This window comes from Diceros bicornis, chromosome 4 (assembly GCF_020826845.1).
Source record: "Diceros bicornis minor isolate mBicDic1 chromosome 4, mDicBic1.mat.cur, whole genome shotgun sequence".
NCBI lineage: Eukaryota > Metazoa > Chordata > Mammalia > Perissodactyla > Rhinocerotidae > Diceros > Diceros bicornis.
Genome location: NC_080743.1, coordinates 5,995,559 through 6,009,265, shown reverse-complemented (window position 1 = coordinate 6,009,265; position 13,707 = coordinate 5,995,559). Strand labels below are relative to the sequence as shown.

General features: G+C 38.9%; 1 protein-coding gene across 2 annotated transcripts in view; it reads left to right on the top strand.

The window, feature by feature from the left end:
• C4H1orf141 (chromosome 4 C1orf141 homolog) overlaps positions 1 to 13,707 on the top strand; it is a 46,289-nt gene that overhangs the window by 12,894 nt on the left and 19,688 nt on the right. For both annotated transcript variants that reach the window (XM_058538260.1, XM_058538259.1), the window contains exon 4: positions 10,565 to 10,677. In XM_058538260.1, coding sequence (XP_058394243.1) covers positions 10,565 to 10,677 — 113 coding nt within the window. The remainder of the gene's footprint in view (positions 1 to 10,564; positions 10,678 to 13,707) is intronic.

Below are 13,707 nucleotides of genomic sequence, written 5' to 3'. Positions count from 1 at the left end.
ATTGAGAACCATCAGAATTCTTAAGTTTTCTTAGTTACTCCCTGAGACATCTTTTTCATGACACTATTAGCTCAGGACTTCTGCATTTTTTTTTTTTTTTTTTGGATAAATGAGAACTGATAAAGGTGTTCCTCAAATACCAAAAATTTGCTGGAAAAGTCTTCCTAGGATTACTTTCCTGATAAGCAGAGAATTTTGTAATTATTCGAAAATGTCTCAGTCTTTTGCCTTTAATTTGTATATATAGTCTTTAAGATTTCTTGATAAACACCAAACTTACTCTTCTCTGCAGCTTTTCATAATTGGACCTTTTATAAAAGAGCCACACTCATTTTAATGAAACTCCCTTTAAAAAATTACCTGAAACATAAAGAATTTTTAAAAGAGAAACGAAGTGGTTTTTCCCTTAAGCATTCAGCACTGGATTATCAGATGAAAGTGGCAACTGTACCACTTACAAAGTGGTACGAAATAGGAAACAAGTTGGGGCAGATAGTCAGATTAAGAATATTTTTCCTTTAGATAAATAAGGGCTCCTCATAAGAAAAATTATTTTCTTTTTTTTTTTCTGGTGAGGAAGATTGTCCCTGAGCTAACATCTGTTGCCAATCTTCCTATTTTTGCTTGAGAAAGAGTGTCGCTGAGCTAACGTCTGTGCCAGTCTTCCTCTATTTTGTATGTGGGTCACTGCCACAGCATGGCTTGATGAGGGGTGCATAGGCGTGCTCCTGGGATCCAAACCCGCGAACCCTGGGTGCTGAAGCAGAGTGCGTGAACTTAACCACTATGCCACCAGGTCAGCCTAGAAAAATTTTCTTAAAAATTAATCCACAACCTCAACATAATAAAGGCTATTTATGACAAACCCACAGCCAACATCATGCTCAACGAGTAAAGACTGAAAGCCATTCCTCTGAGAACAGGAACGAGACAGGGCTACCCACTCTCACCACTCCTATTCGACATAGTACTGGAGGTTTTGGCCAGAGCAATTAGGCAAGAAAAAGGAATAAAAGGAATCCAAATAGGTAACGAAGAAGTGAAACTCTCATTATTTGCAGATTACATGATTTTATATATAGAATACCCTAAAGAATCTGTTGGAAAACTATTAGAAATAATCAACAACTACAGCAAAGTCACAGGGTACAAAATCAATCTACAAAAATCAGTTGCATTTCTGTATGCTAATGATGAACTAACAGAAAGAGAGCTCAAAAAGATAATACCATTTACAACTGCATCAAAAAGAATAAAATCTCTAGGAATAAATCTTACCAAGGAGGTGAAAGACCTATACAATGAAAACTACAAGACATTATTGAAAGAAATCGATGATGACATAAAGAAATGGAAAGACATCCCATGCACATGGATTGGAAGAATAAACATAGTTAAAATGTCTATATTACCTAAAGCAATCTACAGATTCAATGCAATCTCAATCAGAATCCCAATGATATTCTTCACGGAAATAGAAAAAAGAGTACTAAAATTCATATGGGACAACAAAAGACCCCGAATAGCTAAAGCAATCCTAAGAAAAAAGAACAAAGCTGGAGGCATCACAGTCCCTGACTTCAAAACATACTACAAAGCAATAGTCATCAAAACAGCATGGTACTGGTATAAAAACAGACACACAGATCAATGGAGCACAATTGAAAGCCCAGAAATAAAACCACACATATATGGACAGCTAATTTTCGACAAAGGTGCTAAGAACATACAATGGAGAAAGGAAAGTCTCTTCAATAAATGGTGTTGGGAAAACTGGACAGCCACATGCAAAAGAATGAAAGTGGACCATCTGCTATCGCCACTCACAAAGATTAACTCAAAATGGATCAATGACATGAAGGTGAGACCTGAAACTATAAAACTCATAGAAGAAAATATAGGCAACACGCTATTTGACATTGGTCATAAAGGAGTCTTCTTTTCGCATGCCATGCCTACGCAGACTAGGGAAACTAAAGAAAAATTAAGCAAGTGGGACTTTATCAGATTAAATAGCTTTTACAAGACAAATGAAACCAGAATCAAAATGAACAGACAACCCACCAGCTGGGAGAGAATATTTGCAAAACATATATCTAACAAGGGGTTAATCTCCATAATATATAAAGAACTCACACAACTGAACAACAAAAAAACAAACAACCCGATCAAAAAATGGGCAGAGGAAATGAACAGACACTTCTACAAAGAAAATATACAGATGGCCAATAGGCACATGAAAAGATGTTCAACGTCACTAATCGTCAGGGAAATGCAAATCAAAACAACACTAAGATATCACCTCACGCCCGTTAGAATGGCTATAATCACCAAAACAAAAAACAGCAGATGTTGGAGAGGATGTGGAGAAACAGGAACCCTCATACACAGCTGGTGGGAATGCAAACTGGTGCAGCCTCTATGGGAAATGGTATGGAGATTCCTCAAAGAATTAAAAATAGAAATACCAGCTATCCCACTACTGGGAATCTATCCAATGAACCTGAAATCAACAATCCAAAGAGGCTTATGCACCCCTATGTTCATTGCAGCATTATTCACTATAGCCAAGAAGTGGAAGCAACCCAAGTGTCCCTCGACTGATAATTGGATCAAGAAGATGCGGTATATATATACAATGGAATACTACTCAGCCATAAAAAAAAAGACAAAATCGTCCCATTTGCAACAACATGGATGGGGCTGGAGGGTATTATGTTAAGTGAAATAAGCCAGAAAGAGAAAGACAAACACTGGATGATCTCACTCATATGTGGAATATAAACCAACACATGGACAGAGAAAACTGTATTGTGGTTACCAGAGGCAATGGGGGTAGGGGGAGGCCACAAGGGGTGAAGGGAGACATATGTATGGTGATGGACAAACAACAATGTACAACCCAAAATTTTACAGTTATAAACTATTAAAACATCAATAAAAAAAATTAATCCACACTGAGACCTGTCATAAGAATATTTCTTTTAGAAATATTCTTATGACAGGATAAACTTCACACAGAAAAGGTAGGTAAATATGAATAGAGGATACAGTTGCAGCCAATAGTGAAATGTAATTGGCCAAATTCTTTCTTCTTTAATTTTAATATGCATGTCATATATTCTCTGTGACTTAGGTAAAGTGTGACTTTTAATAGGTAAGTGGGGTGGGGTGGGGTGGGGTTGGGCAGGAGCAGGAACAGTGGAGAAGAGGGAGACATTTATGTGAGTAGAAATAGATTCATGCTTGCTTGCTACTGCCCACACAATTTCTCAGTTACTTGGGCATAGGCTCCTTTAAGATCCCACGAAGATTCTGGGAAGGTGACAGTCTCATCTCCAGCTCTCTGTGAGGAGAGCTTCACTATTGGGTGGAATGCTTCGTCTTCTCTGCAGTTGGAAGAGGACTCCCACTTACTGCTCAGACCTAGAGAAACCTGAGACTCTAGAGCAGGCCTTCTCAATGGTGGCTGCTCACTTGAGAGCTTTTAAAAAATATGCTGAGCCCCACCCTAGAGATCATGGTTTAACTAGTGGGCGAGTCTGGGCATGCGTGTTTTCTCCAAAACACCCCAGATGATTCTAATATGCAGCTAGAAGTTTGAGAACCATTTCTAGCCTCTTCATTTCTCACTCCCTCAGTCAAGAGACCCTTGTATGACAGCTTGTTTGCCACCCACCCACTGCAAAAAATCTCCCTCACCACCCGATACCACCTGGATCTCAAATAGCCCGACTTTCCTAGGTGCTGCAGGAACCCACACCCATGGAAATGAGTGGTCAGAGAGAACCCACGGGTCATTTAAGGGGACTCTCATATGAAGCAGGGAGATGAAGCCAAACAGTCAGAACAGGTGACTTCTAAAGAGTCAGATTTAGTGGAAGAAAACAGAAGAAAACTTTAGAAAATGTCTTCTTTTTTTTTTTGGTGAGGAGGATCAGCCCAGAGCTAACATCCATGCCAATCCTCCTCTTTTTGCTGAGGAAGACTGGCCCTGGGCTAACATCCATGCCCATCTTCTTCTACTTTATATGGGACTCCGCCATAGCATGGCCTGACAAGTGGTGCATAGGTGCATGCCCAGGATCCAAACCTAGGCCACCAGCAGCAGAGCGCATGCGCCTAACCGCTACACCACGGAGCCAGCCCCATAAAATATGTCTTCTAAGGACAGAAATAATCAGGGGAAAAAGAGATTTAAAAAAAAAATTTCTGAATCAAAAACTGAGTATGGAAATTGAAAACAGAATACAGATGAAACTGGATTGATAATCTAGAAGATCAAATAGAGGTACAATCTTACAAAAATACAAAAAAAGTGGAAATCAGATTGAAAAGAGATATGTAGCACAGTTTCAGGATACTCGGTATGTAAATATACACTTAACACATAAATCAGAAGAGAGAGAAACAGATGATGAGCAAATAATCAAAGAAATATGAAAACAAACCCCCTTATTTTGAAGACAGACTTGAATTTTCAGATCGAAAGGATTACCAGGTGCTAAATTTATGGTAAAATTACTTAATTCCAAAGGCAGAAAAAATCGGTTAATTACAAAGGAAAGGAAATCAAACGAGTTTCATCTGCATCTCTGAGGCTAGAAACCAGTCAGCCAATTTCAACTTTTGAACAGATCGGCAGTCCAGGAATCCTCCCTTTGGATGAATCGTTTATATATGAGAAGAAAAGAGAGACAAATTTTTGGACACGAAAGACTTTAGAATGTAATCTGCCTACATATTCTTTCAAGGAACTTCCCTGGAGAAATATTTCATCCAAATTAAAATTAAATGTGAATAAAATAAAGATCCAAACTGGGTATTTTTATTACACAAAAGCATGTTTGACATTATGCCATGGTGCCGGAATGAAAGCTCCGGACTTTGATCTCAAAGTGGCTGTCCTATAAAAACATAAAACATTCCAAAGAATTATAGGGGAAGTAGCCCATAAGAGATTTGCAGTTGGGAGGAGGCAGCTTTTAGAGCAAGCCCCCTGCCTCCATCTGGGCTGTACCCTTCTCTTGGGTTTCTTCCTTTAGCATCCGGTGCCACTTCAGCTACCCCCCCAGGACGTACAGCAGCCTTCCTGCAATCTCAGCCCATGCACTGCAAAATCAAGGCCTTCACCTATATTCCTTTCAACTACGACAGATATAATTTCACAGGCAAGTTTTCTAAATACAAGGCCATAAAAGAGGGGAGGGGAGGGGGATGAATAAAAACATATATATATATATATAAGCAGCCCAAAACCCATACAACTTACAAAAAACAGATTTATGATTTTATGTCAGTGAATTAACCCACCAAATTTATAATTCCAAGTTCCATTCCTCATGTTCTATAAGAACTCAGTGCTAGGAACACAGTTTTTATTCCTAGGCTCTTAGCCCTCCCATTCCTTCTTAATCCTGTTGGGAGAAAATTCTCCAAGGGTCTCTTGTATTTCTGTACATCTTGTGATCAGAGGCACTGGCTGCCTTTGTTACTATCTTTTCAATGATGTTTGTATAGCAAACAGCTTTGGAAAACAGTGCCTTCCTCTGAGCAAGAGCAGGTATGTTATTGTCCACTGAGTTCCCTAAGCTCAGGATTCCATCCCTGGAATATAACCCTCTGTGTGTGCAGGTGTCATCTGGTCCTCTGCTTGTTGCCCTGTGGAACTGGGGCTCAGAGAACTGACAGAGGGTGCTAGTCCCACTGCTGTGAGCAATAAATTGTCCTATGTCTCTGACCCAGGAGTCTCGTGTCTTCTGCCAGCATAGATGAAACTGTAGCAGGCTAACTTGTTAGCTTGTAAGTAAGGTCAAATCTCAGACCTTTCACAGTTCTTCACATCTATTTCTAGGGAAGAAGCTTGGGAATAGAATGGCAGAAACTTTCGCTCTCCTTGAAAACTAAGTGGTAAAAGTAACTGTGGCTCATTCCTCAGTGAGTGATAGAACACCCTTATCCAGGTACCTGAGAGCCTAAAAGGCATGTATTTATGTACCCATTTTATCTATCCTATGAGCCTATCTGCTTCTAGGTAGCAAGGTTTGTAATTTAGTTATACCTCAACTAAGTCCACAAAATTAATCCGTATAATAAAAGTTAAAAAAAGAAAGAAAACATGACAACGGACTATGTAAACTAGAAAAGAAAATCATGATCAGTTGACCAGAGTTTGTGTATAATGAATCTTGTAAACCAAATATCTAGCACTTAGTTCCATTTATTTCTTATAAAGCACGTTAAGTATGCATTTATTGAAGGATCAAAAGAAAAGCTATCTCCCAGTACTTCCACCAAACTTGGGCCTTCTTCTCATAAGTGCTCTGAATCTTTAAGAGCATTTTGCAAAGTTAGCATGTCTAACACCTGTTTTGTAAAAGAACTATCTTTTACAAAAGCACCAGCTTAAAGCTGTGTCAGAGGTGAGTTTCTTCAATATTCAAAAAACTATTAAATAGTTTCTGAGCATAGACAAAGATGGAATAGTTCCAATTCTTTTTATAAACATAGCCTTGATCCTCAAGTCCGACCACAAGAATATAAAACCATTGCTGAATCTCACTTATAAAAAAAATTTTTTTTAACTAAAAATATGAGCTTCACTGTTTCATTGCCTATTGTCAACTCAAGAGCATATAACATAAAAGAGATTTATTTTTCTCCACTTTCACTCTGATCATTTTTGGTTATTAAAAGTCTGCCTAGGGGGCCAGCCCGGTGGCGCAAGCGGTTGGGTGCGCGCGCTCCGCTGCGGCGGCCCGGGGTTCGCTGGTTCGGATCCCGGGCGCGCACCGACTCACTGCTTTGGCAAGCCATGCTGTGGCGGCGTCCCATATAAAGTGGAGGAGGATGGGCACGGATGTTAGCCCAGGGCCAGTCTTCCTCGGCAAAAAAAGAGGAGGATTGGCGGATGTTAGCACAGGGCTGATCTCCTCACAAAAAAAAAAAAAAAAAAAAGTCTGCCTAATTTAGTATTTTGACCCCAGGTACCAGTTGAGGTTTGCCTTTCCCCCTTACAAGCCAGTCTAGGACACTGGAGGAGCTGAAATGGAAAAGAGGTATGGCCAGCAATTTGATTCTTCCATCCCCTACCTATGAGTGGGAGGTGCACGTGGTCTTCCTCCAGCACACCTCCTCCTCTTCCCTCTTCTAATCTCTTTTTCCTCTGGTATGGGAATAGTGATGTGCTAAAGCCAGCGTGGTGATGGATATTAACTAAACGTATTGTGGTAATAATTTTACAATATATACATATATCAAATCATTGGTTGTATACCTAAAACTAATACAATGTTATATGTCAAGTATATCTCAATTAAAAAAAAAAAAAGCTTTTCCTGTGTGCCCACTATGTAGTAAACACCATATTAGGCATTTGGAGGGAGGGTAGGGTAGGAGATGGTGTTTGCCCCAAGGGAGGAGGAGCCTCAGAAGTTCTATATTAGACATAGTGCTTGCCCTCAAGAAATTACAATCCTTACAATTGCAAGAAGTTAAAAAAAAAAAAGAACCTAGCTCTTTAACAGGGCACATGTGAGAGTTCCTCAGGGGGACTATTCCCCAACCAAGGAGAGCCTCCTTCAGCTACGCCTCTTCAAATTCCCCCTCAGCTCCTATGCTCTCCAGGATATTCCACAACTACTTCTGCTAAGGATCCCTAGCCTGGCAGTTAGCAATCTGGGTGGAGTACCAGCAAAATGGCCCAAGCCTAGTTATCACCTGTGTCCATTTGGCCTCCCCAGAAACTCAAGCATCCTTGCCATGCCAAACAGCAGGATACAGCGTGCTTTACTTTCACCCGTTCACCTCACCCTCTCCAAATCTCTTTTCAGATAGCTAGACAAGGGGCAGATCAGCAAGTGTGCTAACAGATGTGCCACTGAGGAATGCGATGGCAGACCCCATCTTTTGTAGGCACCAGTCTTTATGAGCGATTCCTGAGCTTGGTGGAGAAAGCATCCCTGCCCCCTCCCACACTGAGAGGAGAGAGAAAAGCCACAGCAGACCCTCTGCAGTCAATGATACAATTCTGATATTTTTCTCCCCAACCCCCACTAGAGTTTTCTACTATTTGGGAGCATGGGGGAATGTATAACCCCAAATATTAGTGGATCTTTGTAGGATACAGGGTATTGCTCCTTTTTACTCAGCTGTAGAGTAAGAAGTCACCCGGTCACCAATTCTAAGATAGCGGATAAGCGCCAATCAGTGACTTACTATATTAAGAAAATGGAATCCAACACTGTATTAGATAAATGTTAATCCACTATGGCTAAGTGGAGTAAATTTCAGGAATAATAGAAAGTACCACTCATTGACCTCTTACTATGTCCCAGATATTTTGCTAAGCAATTTCTAAACTTTATTTTACAGAATTCCCCATGAGATAGATATTACCCTCATTTGGCATATGAGGGACTGAGATTCAGAGAAATTCAACATTCTGCAGAAGTTCACATAGAGTCAAGAATCAAAGTCAGGTCTGACTCCAAAGCCCCTGCTCTTTGGTTCACCATAAGGAAATCGTATCTGAATAGCTCTATATATTTTGCAAATGTATTTGAAAAAATACCTCAGTAAGACAAGGTTAAAAAATTATCTCCTTAACAAGACTATGTAGCCAACATCGTCCTTAGAGTGGAACCTTTGACACATTCCCATTTAAATTAGAAACAGTAGGATGCCCATTCTCGCTAGTACACTACACTCTTCTAGAAGTGCTTGCCAATGATATTAAATAAGAACATAAGATAAAAATTTACATGTTTTGAAAAAAACATATAAATTATGAAGATTAAATGATTGTTTACCGAGAAACCCAAAGAGAATAAACTGAAAATTCATTAGAAATTATAAGATTATAAGATAGTTCAATAAAAATTTACCAAAACAATTCATACAGTCAACAAATATTTATCACACATGTACTATGTGCCAGTCACTGTTCCAGGTACTGGGAATACAAGAGTGAGCAAAACAAAGACTCTGCCCTCAGTTTACATTGTAGGATAAGGTGGGGAGGTAGATAATAAACCAAATAAACAAATGAATATATAACACAAATCCACCAGTGATGAATGCTATGAAGAAAAATATAGTAAATTAAGGGAATTAAGACTGACAGGGAGTACTATTGTAGGATGGGAGGTGGGGGCAGAGAAGACCTCTCTGAAGAGGGAGGAGTGTGAGGGAGTATGCCTGTCAATACCGGGGGGGGGAATATCACAGGAAGAGGGAAGAGCACGTGCCAAGGTCCCTAAGTGGGGCCTACATTTCTTTCCTCAAACCAAACAGCCAGAAGACTCACTCTGCTGCCACGTGGAGGTGAGGGGTGAAGGGGGTGCAGGGAGAGGCCTGGGGGGGTATTCGATGTAAGTTCCTCTGCTCAGAAACGTGAGAGCTGGGGGCAAGCTTCTGTGTTGCAGTGAGAATTTTGAATTTTATTTGAGTCTGATAGGAAACAATTGGAGGGAAATGATGAGCGTATTGTATTTTACAGGTGCCACCATGGTTGCGTTGAGAATAGACTGTTGGGGACAGGAGTGATAGCAGAGAGGACAGACAGAAGGAGGCTAGAGATGTATACAGGTAGCTCAAACGAGAGATGAAGGGGTCCTGGACTAGCGTGGAAGTAATGAGGAAAGAGGTGATTGGATTTAGAGTCTCTTTCTAAGATCCATTGAGATTTGCCGACAGATTGGGAACGGGCGGTAGGAAGAAGAGAAATCAAAGACAACTGCAGAGTTCTTGGTCTAAGCCTCTGGTTGAATGGAGGTGGGGAAGCCTGGGTGAGGAACAGATGGGGAAGGAGGTGGAAGCAAGAATTTGGTTTCGAATATAGGTTTGAGATGCCTATAATACATCTAACCCCAGAAGACAGGTAGCAGTTGGATATATCAATGTGGAGCTCAGGGAAGAGTTAGTGGTCTAGACTATAACTCTGGGGACATCAGGCTATAGATAATATTTAAAGATGTGGGACTGGGTGATATCAACGAAGGGTTGAGTGTCTGAGGACTGAGGACTGAGTCATGGGTTACTCCAGCATTTAGAGCTCAAAAATATCATGAATTATATAATACCATTAACTTTCTTACATACCACCAATAGTCAGTTAAAGCATTTAGTGGAGAAAAATTCCTGTTTACAATAAATAAATGCTGTGATCCTATCTGGTATACTATTCTCGTATCTGAACTGACCCTAACTGCCCATCCCACCACTTTGACTCAGGTCTGGCAACATCCCCAATATCTCATTTAATGATTTTCCAGCATATTTTTCTAAAAGGGTTAACCAGCTTGTGAACGATGGTTTCCTGGAGTGCCCTCAATCCTATGACAATAGCAGTTTCCTGTATCTCTCTACTTCAAGTGATTATCACTAATATTTTCAGCTCCTGCTTAATCAGTCCCAATCATTTACACTTTTTACTGTAATACTATTAATACAACATCTAAATCTATGTAACTGGGACTTCACCACATTTCTCCAAATTTATTTTTTAGATTAGTTTTGTAAATTTTCTAATTATTTTTATTTAGGTTAATTTTATTTCTTGCAGGTGTGTCTCCTTCAAAAATGAGCCTGAACCTAGAAAGAGTGATTTTGAAAAGTTAAATGTAAGACCACATTTTTTACCAACAAATATAAAAAATCAAGAAAGCGAGTCAATAGGTAATGCTTTATGTAACACATTTACTTCTCCTTTGGTTTATTAATAAGTTCTTTTATTATATACTTTATTATTCATTAATGTGTATCTTAAAAGTTTTTGATAACTTGATGTCTCTGTTGAAAGCATTTGAATGAAGTAGATGTGTTATAACTGTGGTGTCAAAGATTTCAGTGAACTAGAAAGAAGAATTTCCTAAGAGGAAGAGATGTTAAATATCAGAATGGACAATTTATACAATTCACAAATTAAGAACGTATTTTTATGTTTATTTTTCTGGAAAGAAAATATCTGAGTTTCCTTTCAGCTCAACCCTAAGAGTTTCCTTGTTATTGTTTAAAAAAATCAATCAAGTATAGACATCTTGCTTAGTAGAAACTTACTTTACAAGATTAGAAACTTTAGGAATCTGTTAGCTGGGAACCAGCATTATAGATCCTCAGAGAATTTGAGTGTTTTGTGTTGCCTTTGTGTTTCTTTTTCTGGCATTATCAAAAAACTGTTCAATTACATCATTCTCATCAACCTGCTTAACTGAGGCTCCTTGATTCCACATTGCCCCATATCGCCTCTTCTCTCTGTTATTCTTTGTAATCTAACTTCTCAAAAGATTTGTTTACATACACTGTCTCTGTTTTCTCAACTTTTGGTTAAACTTCAAGCTACTCCAATCTGATTTCTGTCTCTCCATCATTCTGCCGAAGTTACACTGATCAAGAGCGCCAGTGATCTCCATGTTGCTAAATCCAAAAGATACTTTTGTTTCCATTTTCTTCCACCTCTCAAAACTGGTTGATCAATCCTCCTTTCTTAAAACTCTCCTCTTTGGGATTTTGGGACGCATATCTCCTGTTTTCCTGATATCTCCCTCCTTCTCAGTCTCTCTTCTTAATTTCTCTTCTCCACCCTTAAAATACTGTATTTGCTCAGAGCTCAATCCTGAGCCTGCCTCTATTTCTACACTCTTTCTTTGGGTAATCTTATCCAAACTATGGTTTAAAATACCATAGCGGGGCCAGCCCAGTGGCACAAGCGGTTAAGTGCACGCGATCCGCTGTTGCAGCCCAGGGTTTGCAGGTTCAGATCCCTGGCGCACACCGACGCACCGCTTGGCAAGCCATGCTGTGGCGGCATCCCGTATAAGTGGAGGAAGATGGGCACGGATGTTAGCCCAGGGCCAGTCTTCCTCAGCAAAAAGAGGAGGATTGGTAGATGTTAGCACAGGGCTGATCTTCCTCACACAAAAAAATAATAAAATAAAATAAAATACCATAGAGATGCTGTTAAATCCTTCATTTATATCTCAATCCAGAATATCCTCTGAACATCAGAAGACTATACTAAGCTGCCTATTTGATAGCTCCACTTAAACTTCTCACAGACATCTTAAACTGAATGTCCAGAACTGGACTTATGATTCCCTGTCCCAACCATCTGTCTCAAACTTTCTTTCCACTCCCCCATCCACAATATCCCTACCTCGGTACATTGGGCTACTTTGCCAAGTGGCTCAAGCCTGAAACCTAGAAGCCATCCTTGATCTTCTCTTTCTCTCATTCCAGAAGTCCAGTCTATCAGCAAGTCCTTTCCCTTCTAACTCATCTTAAATTAATCTATTTTCACCATTTCTGCTGCCACCATTTTAATCCAAATAATCATCATCTGTTGTCTATACAGCTACGGGAGCTTGCCAACAAGCATTTCTCGTTTCATTCTTGCCCTCTTTCTAGTCAATTTCCTTCTTGTTAAACCATTTTAAATTATAAAATAACATACACAACAAAAAGTGAATATAGCATAAAAATGTACAGTATAATAACCAATTATAAAAAATACATACCTGTATAACCAGAATGCAGGTCAAGAAGTAAAACATTGCCAACAACTCCTTGACTTTTTCCAAATCACTTCTCCCCTCCCTTGTCCCTAGAGGTTACTACTATCCTGACTTCTGTGGTAATCACTTCCTTACTTTTCCTTAAATTTTTACCATCTGTTGTATGCATCTCTAAAGAATATAATTTAGTTTGCCCATTTTTTAACTTTATATAAGTGTAGTCGTCCTGTGTGTGTTCATTTGTATTTTGCTTTTGTCTTAGCATTGCTTGTAACGTTCACTCATAATATGTGGAGGTGTAGTTCTTTCATTTTCATTGCTGTAAGGTATTTCATTGCATGAATATATCACAATTTATCCATTCTATTGTGGAAATTTTGGGTTTTCAATTTTTCAGCCATGACAATGCCAGAGTCAGCTTTCTTGTTTATGCATCCTGCTGCATATGTGTAAAAGTTTCTTGAGAGTGTATATCCAGGATCTATATTACTAAAAGTATACTTATCTTTAACTAGAATAGATAATGGCAAACTTTCCAAAGTGTTTGTACCAATTTACACTCCCATCAGATTTGTGAGAGTTCTGCTTTCTTGCTAACACTTGGAATTGCCAATTTTTAATTTTAGCAATCTACTGAATATGTAAAAGTATATTGTTATGGTTTAATTTTGCATTTCTGTAATTACTAGTGAGTTTGAGAACTTTTTCATAACACTGTTGACCAATTGAATTTACACTTTGGGAGGTCATCCAAGTTTTAGCTCATTTTAAAATTAGATTTTTGTCCTTTTCTCATTTGATTTCTTTATATATTCTGGTTATTAGTTCTTTGTTGGTTTTATGCGTTATATCTTCTCCTTTTCTGTGGATTTTCTTTTCACTCTCTTTATGGTGTCTTTTTGATGAACAGAAATTCTTTCACTTTAATAAAGTCAAATAAACCAAATCTTTCACCCATTTGATTAGTACTTTTTGTACCATATCTAAGAAATCTTTCCCTACTATGTGGTCATGAAGATCTTCTCCTATTTATTTTGCAGAAGATTTTAGTTCTTCTTTTTACATTTAGGTTTAAAATCTACCTGGAATTAAATTTTGAGTGAGATAATGGTCCAACCTAATTTTTTTCATGTGTCTATCCAGCTATCTCAGCATGATAGTAATACCCTGGGCTCGTTGTTCTGGGGTTCTTATT